The sequence below is a fragment of the Pelophylax lessonae genome (genome assembly GCF_965119305.1).
Source record: "Pelophylax lessonae genome assembly, chromosome: 6".
In the NCBI taxonomy this organism is placed as follows: Eukaryota; Metazoa; Chordata; class Amphibia; order Anura; family Ranidae; genus Pelophylax; species Pelophylax lessonae.
Window position 1 is genome coordinate 117,405,211 of NC_138773.1, and position 20,520 is coordinate 117,425,730.

Here is a 20,520-nt window from a genome sequence, read left to right on the forward strand (position 1 = left end):
CCAATCAAAATACGCTTATTGCAATTTTTTTTTACCAAAAATATGTAGCAGAAAACAAATTGGCCTAAAATGTTAAAAATTATGATTTTTACATTTTTTTGGGGGGAAAACTCTATTTGTGGGAAAAAAAGGACGTCAATTTTATTTGGGTACAGCTTAGCACGACCACGCAATTGTCCGTTAAAGTAACACAGTGCCGAATTGAAAAATAGGGCCTGGTCAGGAAGGGGGTCAAATCTTCCGGTTTTAAAGTGGTTAAGGAAAGAAAAATAAAGTAGCTTGGTTCCTGCAGTGAACACAAATTGTACAGTAATGTAATGAAACAAAACATGCACATCAACACAACTCTATGTGTTAAAAAAAATGGATGTCAGGACATATCAACTCAAAGGCAGTTAATGCACATAACAGAAATACTGGTAATCCAGCTTCAAAGTAAAAAACCAGCATTGATGAAAAAGGCAAGGCACTGAATGTATGGAGGACACCAGGTGGCATTCTATTAATACACTCCTTGCGTGGCCACTCTGCACCAGCAGGGGGCAGCAGCGAACAATTATGGAGCGCACATTAGATTTCCTGGAGGAGAGGAAGGGGCGGGTCCCGCTTTGTCAGCTAATCACTGAGAGAGAGAGGCCGTGATGGAGGTGGGGTTTTTTTCTTTAGCCAGTTAGAGAACGCCAATTACTTCTGGGGGCGGGTGTCCGCCATCAGCCTCGGAACGAGCAAGTCACACAGCGGTGTGGAATCGTCTCCTCCTCTTCAGGAAGCAGGAACCGAAAGCAGTGCTCCCGCCTCGGCTTCCTCCCCGCGCTCCCCGGAGTGGCCCTGTCTTCCGCTGCTGGCCATGCCGGCCAGGGGAAGGTAATGAGCCGCAGAGCCCCGGGGTCTCGGCTGAGCAGCAAGCAGTACCAGCGGAGCTGGAATGACTGGCAACCCAGGTCAGTTGGCGGCCTAGGCCTCGCTTTCCCAGTATGGGGTCAGCACAGGGCAGGCTGAGCAATAGAGAGCCGGATCTTATGTATGACACACACACATGGGGCATAGGGCCCGACAGGGAGGCCTGGGGGCTGGGGAGAGCCACATCATGTGTTCAGCTCCTCTGCCACCAGAATAGACCGGGTATAGATCCTCTGAAAGAGGTCCTCTAACCCCCCCCCCCTCCGAGCCTCACCAGGAGCCCTCCTTCTATACCAGGGACCCCTTCCCCCCAGTAAGGCTACTGTTTCTGTGCCCCAAACAATGATAGTGCCGTCCCTTCCACTGCCCAGAGTAATATCAGTGGTGCCCCTTATACTGCCCAGAGTAATATCAGTGGTGCCCCTTATACTGCCCAGAGTAATATCAGTGGTGCCCCTTATACTGCCCAGAGTAATATCAGTGGTGCCCCTTATACTGCCCAGAGTAATATCAGTGGTGCCCCTTATACTGCCCAGAGTAATATCAGTGGTGCCCCTTATACTGCTCAGTGTAATACCAGTGGTGCCCCTTCTACTGTCCATAATAATTTGGTGCCCCTTCTGTTGATAATATATCAGTAGTGCCCCTTCTACTGTCCATTATACTAGCTCTAATAATACTCTTCTACTGCGCCTAATAATATTTTGCTGGCCCTCTACTACCTTCAATTATATATGTTGTGCCCCTTTTAATGCTAGTGTTGCCACTTCCCCTAGCCTGAGTAATGCTCTTGGTGACCCTACCGTTACTCTGAGTAATACTAATTGTAACTTACTGCCTCCAACAATATTAGTGCCCTGAAAAATTACTAGTGGTGCCCCCTTCCATTGTCCTGACTAATGCCAGTGGCACCCCTTCTATACCCTCAGACTTTAGTAGTGATGCCCCTTCCCCTGCCCTCAGTAATACTAGGGATGCCAGGCCCCTTGCCCTGTCCTCAGTAATACTAGGGATGCCAGGCCCCTTCCCCCTGCCCTCAGTAATACTAGGGATGCCAGGCCCCTTCCCCCTGCCCTCAGTAATACTAGGGATGCCAGGCCCCTTCCCCCTGCCCTCAGTAATACTAGGGATGCCAGGCCCCTTCCCCCTGCCCTCAGTAATACTAGGGATGCCAGGCCCCTTCCCCCTGCCCTCAGTAATACTAGGGATGCCCCTTCCCCCTGCCCTCAGTAATACTAGGGATGCCCCTTCCCCCTGCCCTCAGTAATACTAGGGATGCCCCTTCCCCCTGCCCTCAGTAATACTAGGGATGCCCCTTCCCCCTGCCCTCAGTAATAGTAGGGATGGGATGCCCCTTCCCCCTGCCCTCAGTAATAGTAGGGATGGGGTGCCCCTTCCCCTGCCCTCAGTAATACTAGGGATGGGGTGCCCCTTCCCCTGCCCTCAGTAATACTAGGGATGGGGTGCCCCTTCCCCTGCCCTCAGTAATACTGGGGGATGCCCCTGCCCTCAGTAATACTGGGGGATGCCCCTTCCCCCTGCCCTCAGTAATGCTGGGGGATGCCCCTTCCCCCTGCCCTCAGTAATGCTGGGGGATGCCCCTTCCCCCTGCCCCCTCAGTGATGCTGGGGGATGCCCCTTCCCCCTGCCCCCTCAGTGATGCTGGGGGATGCCCCTTCCCCCTGCCCCCTCAGTGATGCTGGGGGATGCCCCTTCCCCCTGCCCCCTCAGTGATGCTGGGGGATGCCCCTTCCCCCTGCCCCCTCAGTGATGCTGGGGGATGCCCCTTCCCCCTGCCCCCTCAGTGATGCTGGGGGATGCCCCTTCCCCCTGCCCCCTCAGTGATGCTGGGGGATGCCCCTTCCCCCTGCCCCCTCAGTGATGCTGGGGGATGCCCCTTCCCCCTGCCCCCTCAGTGATGCTGGGGGATGCCCCTGCCCCCTCAGTGATGCTGGGGGATGCCCCTGCCCCCTCAGTGATGCTGGGGGATGCCCCTGCCCCCTCAGTGATACTGGGGGATGCCCCTTCCCCCTGCCCCCTCAGTGATGCTGGGGGATGCCCCTGCCCCCTCAGTGATGCTGGGGGATGCCCCTGCCCCCTCAGTGATGCTGGGGGATGCCCCTTCCCCCTGCCCCCTCAGTGATGCTGGGGGATGCCCCTTCCCCCTGCCCCCTCAGTGATGCTGGGGGATGCCCCTTCCCCCTGCCCCCTCAGTGATGCTGGGGGATGCCCCTTCCCCCTGCCCCCTCAGTGATGCTGGGGGATGCCCCTTCCCCCTGCCCCCTCAGTGATGCTGGGGGATGCCCCTGCCCCCTCAGTGATGCTGGGGGATGCCCCTGCCCCCTCAGTGATGCTGGGGGATGCCCCTGCCCCCTCAGTGATGCTGGGGGATGCCCCTTCCCCCTGCCCCCTCAGTGATGCTGGGGGATGCCCCTGCCCCCTCAGTGATGCTGGGGGATGCCCCTGCCCCCTCAGTGATACTGGGGGATGCCCCTTCCCCCTGCCCCCTCAGTGATGCTGGGGGATGCCCCTGCCCCCTCAGTGATGCTGGGGGATGCCCCTGCCCCCTCAGTGATGCTGGGGGATGCCCCTGCCCCCTCAGTGATGCTGGGGGATGCCCCTGCCCCCTCAGTGATACTGGGGGATGCCCCTTCCCCCTGCCCCCTCAGTGATACTGGGGGATGCCCCTTCCCCCTGCCCCCTCAGTAGTAGTAGGGGTGCCCCTTCCCCCTGCCCCCTCAGTAGTAGTAGGGGTGCCCCTTCCCTTCTTGCACATTGGTGCATATTGCTAGAGTTTTTTCTTTTTCCCTGGGGAGGGTGCATGCCATCAGCGCAGGGCCAATTGGCACTGTCCAGACTGTGTAAGTGGTCCTGCTGTCTCATAGGACAGTCAGAGGAGAATGAAAACTCCTACAAGCTTTGACCAGTGCTCAGCCAGACACTGATGAAAGTCATAAGACTGCTACATACTGCTGAGACAAGGGATTCAGCAGTTTATATTTACTACAATAATTGCATTTTCATTTGCAGCGTACCGTGGGAGACCAGATATAGTGAATGCAGGGTACTGGGTTTAGTAAAACTTTAAAGGGTCGGCACGGGTGGGGGCATCCTTGGACAGCAGCATTGTCAGTCTGGGGGGAGGAGTGTTACATGTGCTAGCAGATTTAGATACACTAACAAATGTAAGCCAAACTCCATCTAATTTATAAGCAGTTAGAACAAACATTTTTCCTTTTTTTTTGGGATAAAGATTTTACATAAAAGCTGACCATTGTAAGAACCCCTGCTATTGTTAAATTGTGTTCGATACATCTGGAAGAAAAAAAAAAAGAAAACTGGATTTTTGACTCACCGTAAAATCCTTTTCTCTGAAGTTTATTGACAGACTCGGCCCCATATTCTTCGTAACCATTGGGTTATGCTGCCCCCTACAGGAGTAGGACACTTGGCAGGAAAAAACTTTGCCATGCCTATGGGGGCAGTCCCTGAAGGCATACACCCACTCACTCTGCTATAAGATTCAGTTTTGTTGCAAGCAGTGTTAGAAGTAAAAATACCCCAACCCACTCAGAAATCGAGGGGCGGTGCTGCGTCTGTCAATGAACTTCAGAGAAAATGATTTTACGATAAGTCAAAAATCCAGTTACGTCTATCGTTCATTGACAGACGCAGCTCTATATTCTTCTTAACCAATGGGATGTCCCAAAGCAGTATTTGCATAAGGGATGGGAAAACAAGGCAGAGAGAGAACGTAATTTCCCAAAGGCTAAACTTAGCCAACCAGGTAACATTGAGCTCAACCAGGAACAACTGGAGCTCACCTAGAAACAACCTATACCCTCAAAGAGAAAAAATATTTTTTTTTTATAAAGCAGGCTGCAAAACCTTGCGGCCAAAAGAAGCATCCGAGGATGCCAACACATCTACTTTGTATAATTTAGTGAACGTGTGCACAGATGACCAAGTTGCTGCCTTGCAAACTTGTATTACTGACGCCTGTTGGCGAAAAGCCCAAGAGGCAATCGGCGCCCTAGCAGAATGCGCCTTCACAGGGAAAGGTGGAACCTTTCCCTTAAGTGAATACTCCTTTTCCACTGTCTGCCTGATCCATCTGGATATGTTCGCAACAGACGCAGCCAATCCCTTCTGAGGTCCTTCCGTGAGGACAAAAAAGTCTGATTTCCTAAGAGACTCAGTCACCGCCAGGTAAACCCTAATAGCCCAAAACACAGCCAAAGAATGCAACGCAATTACCTTGGGGTGCTTGTGCTTAGGACAGAGTGAAGGCAGCACAATGTCTTCATTCAAATGGAAATCAGAAACCACCTTAGGAAGAAAAAACTCATTAGGTCGAAGTACCACTTTATCTCTGTGGAACACCACTGCGGGTAGAGGTAATAGCCAATTCACACACACTGCGGGTAGAGGTAATAAGGCTACCTTCTGTGACAGTGTAAGCAGAGGAATCTTCCTAAGTTTTCAAAGGGAGGTTTTTGAAGAACAGACAGTACCAAGTTAAGATCCCACGGAGGTAACGGGGACCGTATCGGAGGAGCCACATGATGGCATCGGCCAGAGGGTCCCGAGACCTGGCTACAAACCTCTGTACCTTCTCGTTGAGCTGAGAAACGAACAGGTCTACATCGGGTGTCCCCCCCCCCCCTCCCCCCGGACACACAACAGGTGAAACGCCTCCGGATGCAGGGACCATTCCGCCTAATCCAACACCTAACACCTGCTGCATAACTGCAACCGAATCTCCCTCTGCAGCTTTTCCAGGGAAGAAACACCCTCGCAGAGTCCAGAGTCAGTCCCAGATAAACCATTTTGGAGGCTGGGACCGGAGCAGATTTTCTCAAGAACATAACTATCTAAAAAAAATTAAAATTTTAACAAAGGCTCCCTTTTTAAAGTAAACAAACAAGCAAAGACCGAAGTCCCAACAGGGAACTAGGTCCTTCTCCAAAACTAGGCAGAAACAAACTGAATCCTATAGCAGAGTGTGTGGGAGTATGCCTGCAGGGACTGCCCCATAGGCGTGGTAAAGTTTTTTTTTTTTTTTTTTTTTTTTTTTTCCTGCCTAGTGTCCTACTCCTGTAGGGGGCTGCATAACCCAATGGTTAAGAAGAATATGGTGCTGCATCTGTAAATTAAATATAGAGAAAACAGGTTCACAAGCTGATTTACCAAATGAAAATAGAAGAGATAGCCTAAAAAAAGGGAAAACAAATGCAGCCATCACATCTAAGAAGTGCTAAGCTGCAATATGTTTGCTTTTGGGTTTATTAATATTCACACGTTTTGTCTATTGGAATGTAGTCCAGGTGACATCATTAACACAAGCATATCTCTTTAATTTGTCAGCTTGAAAGCACTAATGTTTGACAGTTGTGATTTAGATTTGGAAAGTACATGTGCGTCTGTGATAAGTCTTTCAAGTGAAACAAGGATTTCCACATTCATTTAACATAACTGAAATAACTTTCTAAAAAATTTACTGTTATTAGCTGCTAATTATTTTAGTGTGTCTTAAGCGAAAATACTGCTTTGATAAACATTTGCGCAAATTTAATTTTGCTATAAAAAATCAGTAGCACCTTATTTTTATTCTACTGGTCATGTGCTTTCAGAAAATATATGGTTTGGGGGGTCTTTTTACAAACTCTGTAAGCTGTAAGGGAAAAATAAAAAAAACAATGAAAAAATGGTCCGGCCACCTGAGTTTAAAAGTAGAGCACGGGGCCTGGCAGTGAAAGGGTTAAACATGTGCTTCCTTGGGATCTCAGTTTGGTTCTCCCTGCCATTTAAACTAATTAGGGCACTCTCTCCTTGGATGATCTCTCCTGCAGAGTTGCCTACTTGGTGGCTATTGCATTATGTCAGAGGTGTTTCTGAGTTAGCAGCTGTATTAAGCAAAGAGACGTTCCTGATTCTTCACAAAGTGGTCTTAGCATGCCACGATAATGAGGACATTTTCCTTCCTTCTTCGTACTCTGTTCTGAAGCACCCCCTAGATGTAGGGTATTCTTCATGAAACCCTGACAGCTAAGTGCTCCAATGCTAGGTGGATAAGCCAACTCATCGCAAGAGCTTATTTTCTTAAAGAGGAAGTAAACTCTGTTGAAGTCATTTGCTGACGAAACGCGTCAGATGTGGTCATGCGGTCACGAAGGAGGTCTACGTCACACGCCAGACCCGGATGTTCGTAGCTAGGTACCGAGCCGCGGACTACCAGGACGGGGAACGGCTGTAGGACGCAGGTCTGCCTTATGCCACGCTTTTATATGCTTGTAAGATTGTAAGTGCAATGTTTGAGGGACTTATATGTTTGGGGATATAGATTTACATATGCAGTATTACGCTATGTGACCTCATTACTTTACATGCACCACGGTATGCTGAGGGGCCCAATTCGATGAGATTATTGGATTCAGTGGTTGTTGAGTGTTTGAGATACACCTGGTTACTAGCTGTGGAGCTTTGACTTAATATCCAGAGTCTGGAGGTGATCGGGAGGTCTCATACTTGGTGGCGTACATATACTGTTTATTTGGCGAGTGTCCAACCAAAAGGGGTGTACACAGTGGTGAGGTGGAGGTTCTTCCTTCTTTGTGCGGATGAAAGTTTGAGGACCTGCACTATTGGGACCGGCATCTTTGAATGTTATTGGGACTCTACATATGAACTTTATTTTTCCTCATACAGTGATATTTATGCTTTCATTCATTTGAATCTCGTGTAGTTCATTTATGAGTGGACTAAAGAGCGCTGCTAGTGTGTCATTTTAGGTGTAGTCATTTATTCTATCACCTAGTGTATACACCTTTGTTTACAGGAAGTAAACCCGCGGAAATGTGAAAAAAAAATCTGTAAAGGCATAATGAGCTAGTATGCATTGCATACTAGCTCATTATGAATTACTTACCTAAAAACAGAGTCCCCCGCAGTGCCGACAGGACGGCCGGTATGTTTAGCCGTCCTGCTTCCTAGATCGCGTTCTCCGGCCATCTGATTGGCCGGAGGCACGATTACGTCACTTCCGTGCATGCACGCGGGAGCCGCCGTTCACGGCACTGGGCTCCGAAGGAAATGGCACGGGTGGCTGTTCCTTCAGAGCGCATGTGCCAATGACGTCAGTGGCATGCACTGTAAATATCTCCTAAAAGGTGCAAGTTTAGGAGATATTTATAGCACCTATAGGTAAGCCTATATTAAGGCTTACCTATAGGTAAATTTCAACAAAGTGGGTTTACAACCACTTTAAGGACAAGGTACCCTCCTTACTGCTCCTTCCACCAGATCAGTTGGAGTTTCCTGGATTTTCTGACATCAAGTTTCTGTTAGGCTGGCCATACATTATACAACTTTCTTCAATTTCCTTTAGCTTTATCTTCAACTATGTAGTGAAAGGGCCTGCCTGATTGCATATGAATTGAAAGTGTTTAGGTTTAACCTCCTATTATATGGATTTGGAAAATCTAAAGGAAAACTGTATAATGTATGGCCAGGCTTTGTAAGGCCACCGTGGGGTCTTTAGATCCTACCTTTTTTACCCGGTGAATTTCCAGGCCTTTGCAGATGCAGCTGTTCTTTCAAAAGCACACTTTTTTTTGTTTTGTTGCCTATTGAAGAAAGTAAATTAGTACGCTCAGTAATATAGGTACAAAAGTATATACATCAAGGTGTATACAAATATGGATGTGAATAATGTGTAACAACACAGTATTAACAAATTTATATACATAAAAATCAAACCTAAGATGAAACAAGTCCATAAAATAGGCCAAAAAGACTGTGACAAGTGAGTCCTCATAAGTGCATTCTAATTTAAAAGAATGTTTCTTAGTGTAGATTCGCAGGTTGCAACTAACTATGACACCACGTGCAGACTGATATTGTGATGGCTCCTTACCAGCTCCTCTGTATCATGCAGCCAATAGACCAGTCATAAACAGGGGTGCGTGAACCACAGTGTCTTCCCACAAACAGATCACCACGTGGTACAAATAAGATTAGCCTCTTACCAAATGGCCATGGTCATAAGCTGAATAATTGGTATTTACAAATAATCCGCAAACTCTGGGACACTTTTGGGGTGGATGTTTCAATCTCCTCGCTCCAACTAGACCCCCCCCCCCCACTCTGATGGGTGCTTTATCTCACGGAAATATGTCTCCCGAAATGGCACATTTAAAGTTATCCCCATGTGGGAAAAAAGGAGCAGCCAATAGTGTATTATCCCCGAGAACACATTCATTACATAAAATGGGGCACTTACATGAAAGAAGGTGAAAACGAACATGTAGCTTCCAAGTACAGATGATCGCAGCCGCTCTGCAGCGCGGACCGCGAGAAGTGACAGCGCGGTTTCACCTCAGAAGGCGTCAACTGGGATTGGAGGATAGCATGCGCCATCACCAACCACTTTTTGTCATTCAGACGAGACTCTTCCGGCGCTCCATGACAGAACCACGGAAGTAAACAAACAGGTAACTTCCGTTTACCAATTTCTTATCTTATGAATTCAAATGAACAAGGATGACCATGCAGTAAATAAAATAAAAACTAAAGCATAATTCATACATTGAATAGCATGCACAAGGACATCAGGGGGCTCCAAGAGTATTTAACTCCTTGAATATATAAAAAAATATAGTAGCCCCCCCGGAATCCTTTTTAAGGAGTATCCATGAGGTAAAGGGTTAAAAACATTTTAAGATGAGCATATCTATAAATGGATTAAAAATCTAGCTTGTTCCTCCTTGAAGCGGGAAAAATCTTGCATTACATATATGAAACCATTATAGAACAACCATAAATATATAGGTCCCATCCACATAAATTTGTTTAAATACATAAAGATCCAATTCTCAATTATATAAGGAAAATCACAAAAACATAGATTGAATAAAAATAAAAAATGAATTATGAATAAATAAAATAAAAATAATTTAAATGAATTTAAAATTTTAAAAGTGGAAAGATGATTAATCTGGAGAAAGTGGATGATGGTATAGAGATAAGAGTTAGCAGAAATTGAACAATTATTAATGTGGGCATTAATGTCACATTCTATATTCAGTCCCAGCGGTCAAAAACTTTTGAGGTCCTGTATCCAGAATGTTTGTCGCTTGGAAATGGTTCTTTTGAGGTTACTTCCTCTCCAATGTGGGACATATCTTTCTATGGCAATGACCTCAAGGTTGGCAGGATTTTTGTGATGGAGTTTGGCAAAATGCTGTGATAAGCTGTGCCCAAGGAAACCCTTTTTAATGTTGGTTAGATGTTCCCCCCCCAACGGGAAAGCTCAGAGTATGTATTGTCCTTCCCACATATTGTAGGCCACAGCTCAAGCGGCAAACAACCCTTTTAGTATGACAGGAAATAAGATTCTTAATTTAATATTCCTTCCTTGTGATGTTAGAAGAAAAGCATTTAGTTCTTAGTCTTAGGTTCTGTGCATACCTGGCATTTCTTACAGGGGAAGAAACCTTTCATGTTTCCAAACATTATAGGTACCACTGGTTTCTCTATAGGGTTTGGTGCAACCAGATCTTTCAAGCTTTGGGCTCTTTTGAATATCATCTGGGGTTTATCAGGGAGTGTGTGGCCTAGCGTTTTGTTTCCCTTTAGCACCTTTTAGTGCTTTTGGAAAGTATTTTGATCCATTTATGATTTGAGAAAGTTGTAATGAATGCAAACTCAAATTTGGAAGGTTCATTACCCCGTAATTTTACTTCTCTGGGAGCTGTGAGTTCCCTTTGTTTCAGCACACCCACTTGTTTTATGTCTTCCTCTAGGATTTTAGAATCCATAACCTTTTTGGATAAACCTCTTAAAGGGGGTCTCGGCTTGTGTCCAAAAATCTGAGTCATCTGTGCAATTACGGCAAATTCTCCTCAATTGCCCTTTTGGAACTGCTCTTAACCGCGTAGGGTGGTAGCATATATCTAGCGATTGGCATTGTTGTTTGCTGTGTTGGTGCCCACCCCTCCGGCTCATTGTTTGGAGATGTTCCAGGATCCTTTAATTTCCAGCCTGTGTCCTGTACTGTTTTAAATAGTTTTCCTAGGGTAGGGTTATGCCCAGGGTGCATTTACAAAAGATTTGCAGATGTTCAGTAACTTGAAGGTAGCAGCATATAACCCAGTATCTGCGAATTTCTAGCTTTCCTGTGTCCTATACTGTACTCCAAGATATGAAGTTTTATAAGCAAGTAAAAATTCCTTTTATTGCTAGCTGTATAAGCAATCCACGTAGGGTTTTCTTTATAAATTGACACAGAGGTAGCCTAGTAAGCACTTACCTCCTTGATGATCAAATGGGTAACTAAGGCAAATTAAACTATCAATAAATACATTGGTATAGAATACAATTTCCTGTAATGATGTTGCGATTATATTACTCTCCTTTGTACTGAAGAGCAGCTAAGTGTGTTCTCTAGGTATTGCATTCTAAAACGTATTTACCCCAAAGTCTAAGGCCCCTTTCACACGATCGGACTTATCAGGTCCGCCTGTCTGTTTTTCAGGTGGACCTGATCGGGCCACCCATTCTCTATGAAGAGGCGGATGTCAGCAAACATATCTCCCCGATCATCCGATCCGACAAGATCAGCTGAAAACAGACGGCTGGCGTTTTTCATCCAATCTCCTTATAGAGGAGAGCGGGACTCTGATACTGTGCAGAGACAGGCTCGGCATCCGCATGCTCAGCGGGGATCAACGGAGCGATCCCAGCTGAGCTAGCGAAGGCCGTTGAGTGGATCCACTCCGTGAGAAAGGGGCCTAAGGCTCTATTCACATCTTGGCCTCTCTGATCGCGGGCAGAATCGCTGCGTTTCTGCCCGCAAACCCGAATCACAGGAAATCGCGGGACGCCAGTGGGATTCCCGTCCATTCCAATGGCACCCCAAACGCGGAGCTTGATTTTACCGCGATTGTCGCCTGACAAATTGCGGTATAATAGCGCAAACAGAATTGCGGGATGCCTGTTGCCCAAATGAAGTTCTTGTACATTTTTGGGCAACAGGTGTCCCGCAATTCAATTTGCACAATTTTACCGTCGGACGAAAATCGCGGCAAAATCGCGCTGCGTTTGGGGTGCCATTGGAAAGTGACAGGAATCGCACAGGCGTCCCCCGATTTGCCATGATTTGGGATAGCCAAGATGTGAGCTAAAGCCTAGGGGGGCCTGTTCACAAACCAGTAAATCATTACTGCAGGCAAATTATTCTGATGAATGTGTTTTTAATATACTGTAAATGATTTCCCAACTGTGAATGTTGCAATCAAGGCTTTAAAAGTGCACCACTTTTTTCCCCACTTTTAGTTATATTTTAAGGCAGGGGTGGGGAACCTGCGGCCCGCACAATCATTGCGTCCAAACCCCCCCCCGCTGCTGAGCCTGTGTATGCCAGCGGAGCTGTCAGGAGTCGATGGCTTCCGTCCTGACAGTGTGAGTCACAGAAAAGCTTCAGAAAAGGGTGGACCCGGGGCGCAGAGCCCACCCATTTGTGTGACAAGAGCGAATGAAAATTCGCTATTGTCACACGGATCCTCCTGGCCAATCAGGAAGCGGTTCCGAGACCCTCTTCCTGATTGGCCGAAAGGGGAACTCATTGGTCGAGGAGGAGGAGGGAGGAGGAGGAGATGCCGCCGCTGCAGGTAAGTGCACTGGCTTTCTGCATTGAAAGGGGGCACACTGTGGTGTCTCTGCATTGAAAGGGGGCACGCTGTGGTCTCTCTGCATTGAAAGGGGGCACGCTGTGGTCAGTCTGCATTGAAAGGCCCCTTTCACAATTTTGTGACCTTAAAGTCACACAATTTTTTTTACAGCGCTTTTTTGCCGCAAAGCCATGCCTGTTACATTTATGCATACATTTTTTACGGCCCCCGAATGATTTTACAAAAATCCAAATGGCCCTTGGCAGAAAAAAGGTTCCCCATCCCTGTTTTAAGGAATATGCCTTTCTTTGTGTCTTCTTGGTTATATACTTGAAATGATAATTGTATGTTTTGTGTTCTGTTTCATAGACCTGAAAGTGCTTCAGCCGACCAAGACAATTTAAAATACTCTACCTCCAGAGACCGGGGCAATTCTGCCTCATATGGATCACATACTTCCAATTCAGCCGGGCTTTCTCGACAAAAGCATGATGATGTCAGGGTGTCTTCTGATGTGCACAACGAAGAGGAAGGTAAGGACGCTAGAACAGCATTATTTCATAGCATACTGTATATAGTTAAATGGGTATTTAATGGGCATTTTAATAAAGCTTTCAGTCCAAATAAGCCTACCTCCGGTTTTTGAGCTAGCATGTTGTGAATTTACCACCTTCTTCGTCGTCTTCTCGTGTTTTCTTTTTTTTTTTAAACTATTTTTGCACTTGGTTCTAGATGGCTTCAGTGTCAATGGAGGATCTGGTGACAATGCTTTTGGTCGGAAGTCGTTGGGGCAAGAGCTGAGGGTTAACAATGTAAGCCCTGATTTCACTGTCCAGCATGGAAACCGTGCTTTAGCCACAAAAGATATGAGGAAATCCCAGGGTAAGTTTTTTTTTTTTTAAGAATTGTTAATGTGTAGTGCGTCACCAACATACTAGGAGATTTACGCAGAATCCGGTGCAGCTGTGCATAGTAACTAGTCAGCTTATAGTTTTTATTGTCAAAGCCTCATTGAACCAGCTTAAGTTGGAAGCTGATTGGTAACTGCACAGCTGCACCAGATTCTGTGTGCACCGGTGTTAGTAAATGTCACCCACTGTCTATTTAGATTTACTATTTATTTTAAATTAATTACTCTAAAGTACTATATATCAAAGCCAAAACTTTGTTTTTCGTGTTTTTATTTTTTTTTCCCTACTCTTTGTATAAAGCAAGGAATAGTTAAACCACTGTCGTTTTTTTTTTTTTTTTTTCCTTTCTGTTGCCATATGTGTTCCATTGGAGAGATTTCCCCTTGCTTCCGGTCTTTCAGCCATAAAAGAAAGTGAGATGAAATCTCTCTAAGGTGAGAGAAATACCCTCAGACCGCTCTCACTGCAGCACATGTCTTTATTTGAAGATTTCTCCTCTATCCCTGTTGTAGTGGCAACTCAAAATTCTGGCTTTTTCAATCCTTTTTTTTTTCCTGCCAGTGATGTTTCTCACCTGGACACAGCGTTGAATCTCCCCAGTAGGGACATAGACAAGTGAGTCCCTGATAGAGGTTCCAATCATTACCTACTCTTATACTTTTTAGGCTTGTACCTTACATACAGTGGGGAAAACTAATTATTTAATCCTCTGCAGATTTTAAAGTTTGCCCACTTGCAAAAAAATTAGGGATCAATATACGTTGTCATAAGTGTATTTTAAATGATAGAGGCAGAATATCCACCAAAAGTCCAGAAAAAAACAGATGGTACAAATGTTAAAAATTGAGTTGCAGTTCAGTGAGTAAAAAAAGTATTTGATCCCCAAGCAAAACATCACTTAATACTTGGTCGATAAACCCTTGTTGGCAAGCACAAAGGTAAGCCGTTTCTTTTAGTTGGTTACCAGGTTTGTACACATCTCAGAAGGGATTTTGGTCCACTCTTTTTTACAGATCTTCTCTAAATCCTTAAGGTTTCTTGGCTGTCGCTTGGCAGCTCGAAGTTTCAGCTCCCTCCATAAATTTTTTTTTTTTTTTTTTTTTTTTGTATAGGAACAAGGTCTGGAGACTAGCTAGACCACTCGATTACCTTAATTTGCTTCTTTGTCATGGTGGAAGACCCATCTTCAGTGTTCTGGCTGATAGGTTCTCATTCATGATTTTACAAGATATGGTCCCATCCATTTGACCCTCAATGGGGCTAAGTCAGCCTGTATTCTTAGCAGGGAAACTGCTCCAAAGCATATTGTTTCCACCTCCGTGCTTGACTGGTAGGGATGGTTTTCTTAGGGTCATAGTCAGCATCTTTCTTCTTTCAAACACGGCGAGTCGAGTTAATGTGTAAGAGCTCAATTTTGGTCGCATCTGACCACTTTCTCCAAATCCTTCTCTGTCATTTAGATGTTCATTGGCATACTTCAGATGGGCCTGTACATGTGCCTTCTTGAGGAGGAGGACTTTGCGGGTGCTGCAGGATTTCAGTCCATAGCATTATGTGTTACCATTGGTTTGTTTGGTAACTGTGGTCCCAACTGCTTTAAGATCATTCACAAGCTACTCCCATGTAGTTCTGGGTTGATCCCTCACCTTTCTTATGATCATCCTTACCCCATGAGGCAAAATATTGCATGGAGCTCCAGACTGAGGGCGATTTTGTTTTTTTCTTTCCTTTGCAAATAATCAACTGTTTTTTTCCCGGGTGTGCAACAGAGGGGTTGAGCAGGGTTCCCTGCCACCTAAAGTTGGATGACTAGGGCAGGGATGTCCTGGGCTCCCTGTGGCGGGTGTTGGGCTGGGGAAGTGAATGTTTTTACCATCCATGGGTACGCGCCTCACGTGGTCGGATTCGGCCCAAAATTTAGTCTGCGGCCTACTCGTCGGAAACCAATGGGAGGCAGCTCCTGGAAGGATGGCTGAAGCCACTGCCTCGCATTTGGGCATCCGCCTTCCCCTCTGCTGTCCTGGGTGATCGGCTCCGCTGGGGTTTGCGGACGCACGCCCTCAAAAATTTAGGCTTTGGCCTGCTAGGGCAGCCCCAGTGGATGTAGCTGAAGCCCCCACTCTTCTTTGGGCATCTGCCGGGCTGAGGATCCGTGCAATTGTGGCTGGACGGATTGTAGTAGCACCAAACACTGAATGATAAAATATCAATGAGAATCAATAAAATATCAATATAAGGTGTCCATAGAAAGTCCCAAAAGTCCAACAGATGGAGGAATAGTGAAGACAAAGTCCCAACTTCCGATTGTGCAGATGATAAAGAGCCAACACCCAAACGTGTTATATACACCAACTGCTTACCAGATGACAATGGATACAGGGCGGTGAAACAAGCTCAGAGTATACCATCAGACAAGGAATAGTTCAAATCGTGTAGACACATCAACTCCAATATACCTTGATGAAAAAGGCAGGACAATAGTGTAGACTGTATGGACACTTGTTTATTTAAAATAGCAGAATCATACTCACACATTGGTGGATAAGTAAGGCATAATAGGATAAATACTGCGGTAAAGGTGGAGTGCTGCTCGTTTCCAGGTCACCTGACGCGTGTCGTCAAAGTAGTGACATCATCAGAGGCGGACCTGGCTCAAACGGCAGCACGCATATAAAGAGCTAAACCGGAAATGACAAAAGCAGAAACTAGCCGCAGGTGCGTTCCACTCGATCGTTCCCCGGAACCGGAAGTGACGCAAGCGGAACAACCCGACCGTGCGTCCCATCGGGTCCTACACAACAACTGGATATACTACAATGGGGAAAAAAAAGGGGCCTTGGTAAACCACAGGAGACCGGAAGCTGATGCTAATCGGCCACCCCTCCACCAGCAAAAAACGCTGGAACTCCGGTGATCACCATAAATCAGCCTATAAATCCAAAAAAAACAAAGATCGAGTGGAATACACTTTTAGTATCATAACCACTGTACAAAGTTATAACTGGGTATGAAGTCAACCATGTCAAGGCTAACTACATATCCCATACAAATTTAAACACATCTTAAGAGTGGAAAATGACAAGTCGAATAGTATTGATGTTACCATGGACGGATACACAGTATGAGCATCATAAAAACACGACTTCATAATAATACAACTCCATAAAATATGACATGTACAAATTTACATAATTCGTGACACAGCAGCATAGAAAATAAACAGATAAAAAATAAATAAAAAATACATCACTAAAAAAACTCAAAAACTTAAACCAACTATTTAGCTGTTGCTGATGTAACAATTCACATCCCATTCGATGTTCTGCCCCCATGGAGCATAAGTCCTCATATTGAAAATCCATCGAGTTTCCAAATGGGAAATTTCACGATGGACATGGCTTCCTCTCCAATGGGGGGTGAATTTGTCATTCCCCCATATTTTTGTACCCACAGGGTTTTTGTCATGGCAATTGGCATAGTGCCTCGAAACGCTATGGTTGGGAAAACCCTTCCTGATATTTTTGATATGCTCCCTCACCCTCACCGTTTAATGTCCTCTTAGTGCGGCCAATGTACTGTAGGCCGCACGGACATTGCAGGAGATAGACCACGTTGGTGGAGGAACAACCAATAAAGGGTTTGATGGGATGGATCCTAGAGGTAGCTGTGGATGAAACTTCGCAGAATTTTCTACCTATAAGAGAATTAACCTTACAAACCGAGCACCTTCTGCAAGGATAGAAGCCGGTTAGGGTATGAAAAAAGGGTAACTGTTCCGGTTTGTCCAGAACATTCGGAGCAATCTGGAGACGCAAAGGCTCTACGCCCCTAAACACTACCGGTGGAACATCAGGAAGTTGAGGGCCCAGCACTTTATCGTTTTGGAGAATCTTCCAATGCTTCTTAAAGATACGTTTTTAAAGTCTCTAAACTGCTTCGAATAAGTGGTAATAAAAGAAAAACCGAAACGATTAGAATCTACTTGTTGCTTAGGCTGCTTTTGTAGTAAGGTGGACCTATCAATATTTTCTACTTCATGCAGCACTGTATTCAAATTAGTCTCGTCATATCCCTTATCAAGGAATTTATCCCTCAACGTGAGAGCCTGACTGAGATAATTTTCTTTACTGGTGCAGTTGCGGCGAAGACGTAAAAACTGACTTCTGGGTACAGAGCGCAGCCAAGAGGGGTGATGACAGCTCCCCTGCTCGATGTACCCATTACGGTCAGTCGGTTTGAAAAAAGTACTTGTCACAACTGCACCGTCCTTGATCTCAATCGTTCGATCAAGAAAATTGATTTTCTTGTCACTAACTTCATGCTGAAGGACAATTCCCAGTAGGTTGGAATTAAGGTCATTAATAAAACCGTCCAAGGACGCTCTGTCGCCATCCCACAGGAGGAGGACGTCATCTATATAACGCCTCCAGAGAACCAATTCGGGTCTCGGCCGGCCATAGATGACGTCCTCCTTTCATTTGGCCATAAATAGATTAGCCATGCTCGGTGCGTATTTAGCACCCATGGCGACTCCCCTCTTTTGCAAGAAGAAGTTGCCGCCAAACCAGAAGTAATTGTGTTGCATGGCGAAAGTGAGCAGAGACAGAATAAACTCCCTTTGTATCGAAACAAGGGAACTATCTCTCTAAAAAAGTTTGAACGGCTTGATGTCCGTGCTCGTGAGAAATGATAGTATAGAGAGAAGTGACATCTGCTGTGGCCAGCAGATATCCTTCCTTCCACTCTATATGCTCTAATATATTCAGAACCTGTGTGGAATCCCTCAAATAAGAAGGGGTATTGGTGACAATTGGTTGTAGGTACCCGTCTATATACCTCCCAATTCTACTAGTGACGGAATCTATTCCGCTCACTATAGGATGCCCAGGTGGATTAAGGGGGTCCTTCTGTACCTTTGGGAGGTAATATAGAACGGGCACCCTTGGAGCCACCGGAACGAGAAACGACCTCTCCTTCTTATTAAGAATGTTGTCCTGATATCCCTGATCAATCAGGGCAGATAAATCTTTTTTGAACCTATTAGTAGGATTGTAAAGGAGTGGACTATAGGTATCTGTGTCAGAAAGCAACCTATTCATCTCCGCATAGTAAGAGGACTTGTCGAGAATGACAATCCCCCCCCTCCCCCCTTATCAGCGGGCCTAACTACAATGTCGTTTCTTTCCTTGAGGGATTTTAGGCCCTCATTGAACCGTGACTCATTTCTGTCCTTCCTAATCTGTACCGTAGTACTACTGCGGCAAAGTGGCTCGTTATCGTCTGACGACGTAGACCTACATCGTCAGAAACTCCCCCTTGTGGGCGGCGCTCGCGCGCCGCCGGAGGCTCGCTCCCGCTGTATTCAGTCACAGCGGGAGTCGGGCCAGGGGAGGAGCAGCGGCGATCGCCGCTGCTCTGCCCTGATTGTCGGGGATCTAGTGTGGAGATCCGCCCACCTGTGTAAACACAAGCGGGCAGATCTCCCAAGTGACAGATCGGAGTGTTCAGCATAGCTGAACACTCCGATCTGTCCCTGGCTCACACAGTCACCTCCCCCCCCACACGTCAGTAAGCACCAGGCATACATTAACCCCTCCCTCTCCAATAAAATTAACCCCTTCCCTGCCAGTGTCATTTTTACAGTAACAGTGCATATATATAGCACTGATTACTGCAGTAATGTCACTGGTACCCCCAAAAGTGTCAAAAATGTCAGTCAAGGGTCCGATCTGTCCGCTGCAATGTCGCAGTCCCGCAAAAAAAATTGCAGATCGCCGCCATTACACGTTAAAAAAAACCCACCAAAAATGACAAATCTTTCCCTCTGTTAGTAAACGCATTAACTTTTGCGCAAACCAATCAAAATACGCTTATTGTGAATTTTTTTACCAAACATATGTAGCAGAAAACAAATTGGCCAAAAATGTAAAAAAATTTTGATTTTTACATTTTTTTGGGGGGAATTTCATATAAAAAAATGTGAAAAATATTGTTGTTTTTTCAAAATTTACGCTCTTTTTTTTGTTTATAGCGCAAAAAGTAAAAATCGCACAGGTGATCAAATACCACCAAAAGAAAGCTGTTTGTGGGGAAAAAAGGACGTAAATTTCGTTTGGGTATGGCGTCGCACGACCGCGCAATTGTCAGTTAAAGTCGCACAGCGCCGAATCGCAAAAAGTGGCTCAGACGTAAGACAGCAAAATGCTCTAGTGGTAAAGTGGTTAAAGGGGGCGATGTCCTATTATGTCCCCTATGTAGTGCTCAGAGGGCGACCCCCCCCCCCCCCCCTCTTCTTCTTTTTTTTTTTTTTTTTTTTTTTTTTTTTTGCGTGATCTAATAGGTGGTCCGTTTGTGGACCCTTGGTTGGCATCCCCTTTGCAGGATCACAGTCGGCAGCCTCCCCTGATATGTTTTTGGGGTGAGCTTGGTATATTCTGGAAGAAGGGATTCCGGGCATCGGTGATTCCTACGCTGTTAAAAGCTAGGAAATCTACCGCCTAAGAAGATCTACCATTATACGTGGAAGATGTACATTGCGTGGTGTAAGTCTCTTGGGGTTCATCCTCGCTGCTTCTTGGTGGATCAGGTCTTAACCTTCAATGGGGGGTTGAACAAAAATTGGCCTTGTACCATCAAGGGCCAGGTATCAGGTTTTGGCGGTCTTTTTCCTACGACCTTTTGGCCACACACTCCCTGGTGCGTACCTTTTTTCTTCAGGGTGTCCGACATTTGGTTCCTTCAGTGCGGGCTCCGTTGCCGCCCTGGAATCTTAATGTGGTGCTTTCAGCTCTACTGAAGCTTCTCTTTGAAAATATTTGGAAGGTTTCCCTGCTTAAAATGCCCAAGAAGGTGGCCTTCTTTGGTGGCTATCTCCTCTGCATGCAGGGTGTCAGAATTGACGGTGTTATCCTGTCGTTCACTTTATGGTGCTTCACAAGGATAAGCTGGTGCTTTGCCTCTGTCATTCCTTCCTAAGGTGGTCTGACTGTCATTTGAATGAAGACATTGTGTTGCCTTCCCTGTGTGCCAGGCCTAGACAC

The 20,520-nt window shown here is 45.9% G+C and overlaps 1 protein-coding gene across 4 annotated transcripts in view; it reads left to right on the forward strand.

The window, feature by feature from the left end:
* Positions 1 to 703: 703 nt before the first annotated feature.
* SMG1 (SMG1 nonsense mediated mRNA decay associated PI3K related kinase) overlaps positions 704 to 20,520 on the forward strand; it is a 795,166-nt gene continuing 775,349 nt past the window's right edge. For 3 of the 4 annotated variants that reach the window (XM_082260924.1, XM_082260925.1, XM_082260926.1), the window contains exons 1-3: positions 717 to 941; positions 12,939 to 13,102; positions 13,302 to 13,451. In XM_082260924.1, coding sequence (XP_082117050.1) covers positions 868 to 941; positions 12,939 to 13,102; positions 13,302 to 13,451 — 388 coding nt within the window. In that variant the 5' untranslated portion in view covers positions 717 to 867. Of the gene's footprint in view, positions 942 to 12,938; positions 13,103 to 13,301; positions 13,452 to 20,520 lie in introns of all 4 variants that reach the window. The other variant, XM_082260927.1, reaches the window with a different exon arrangement.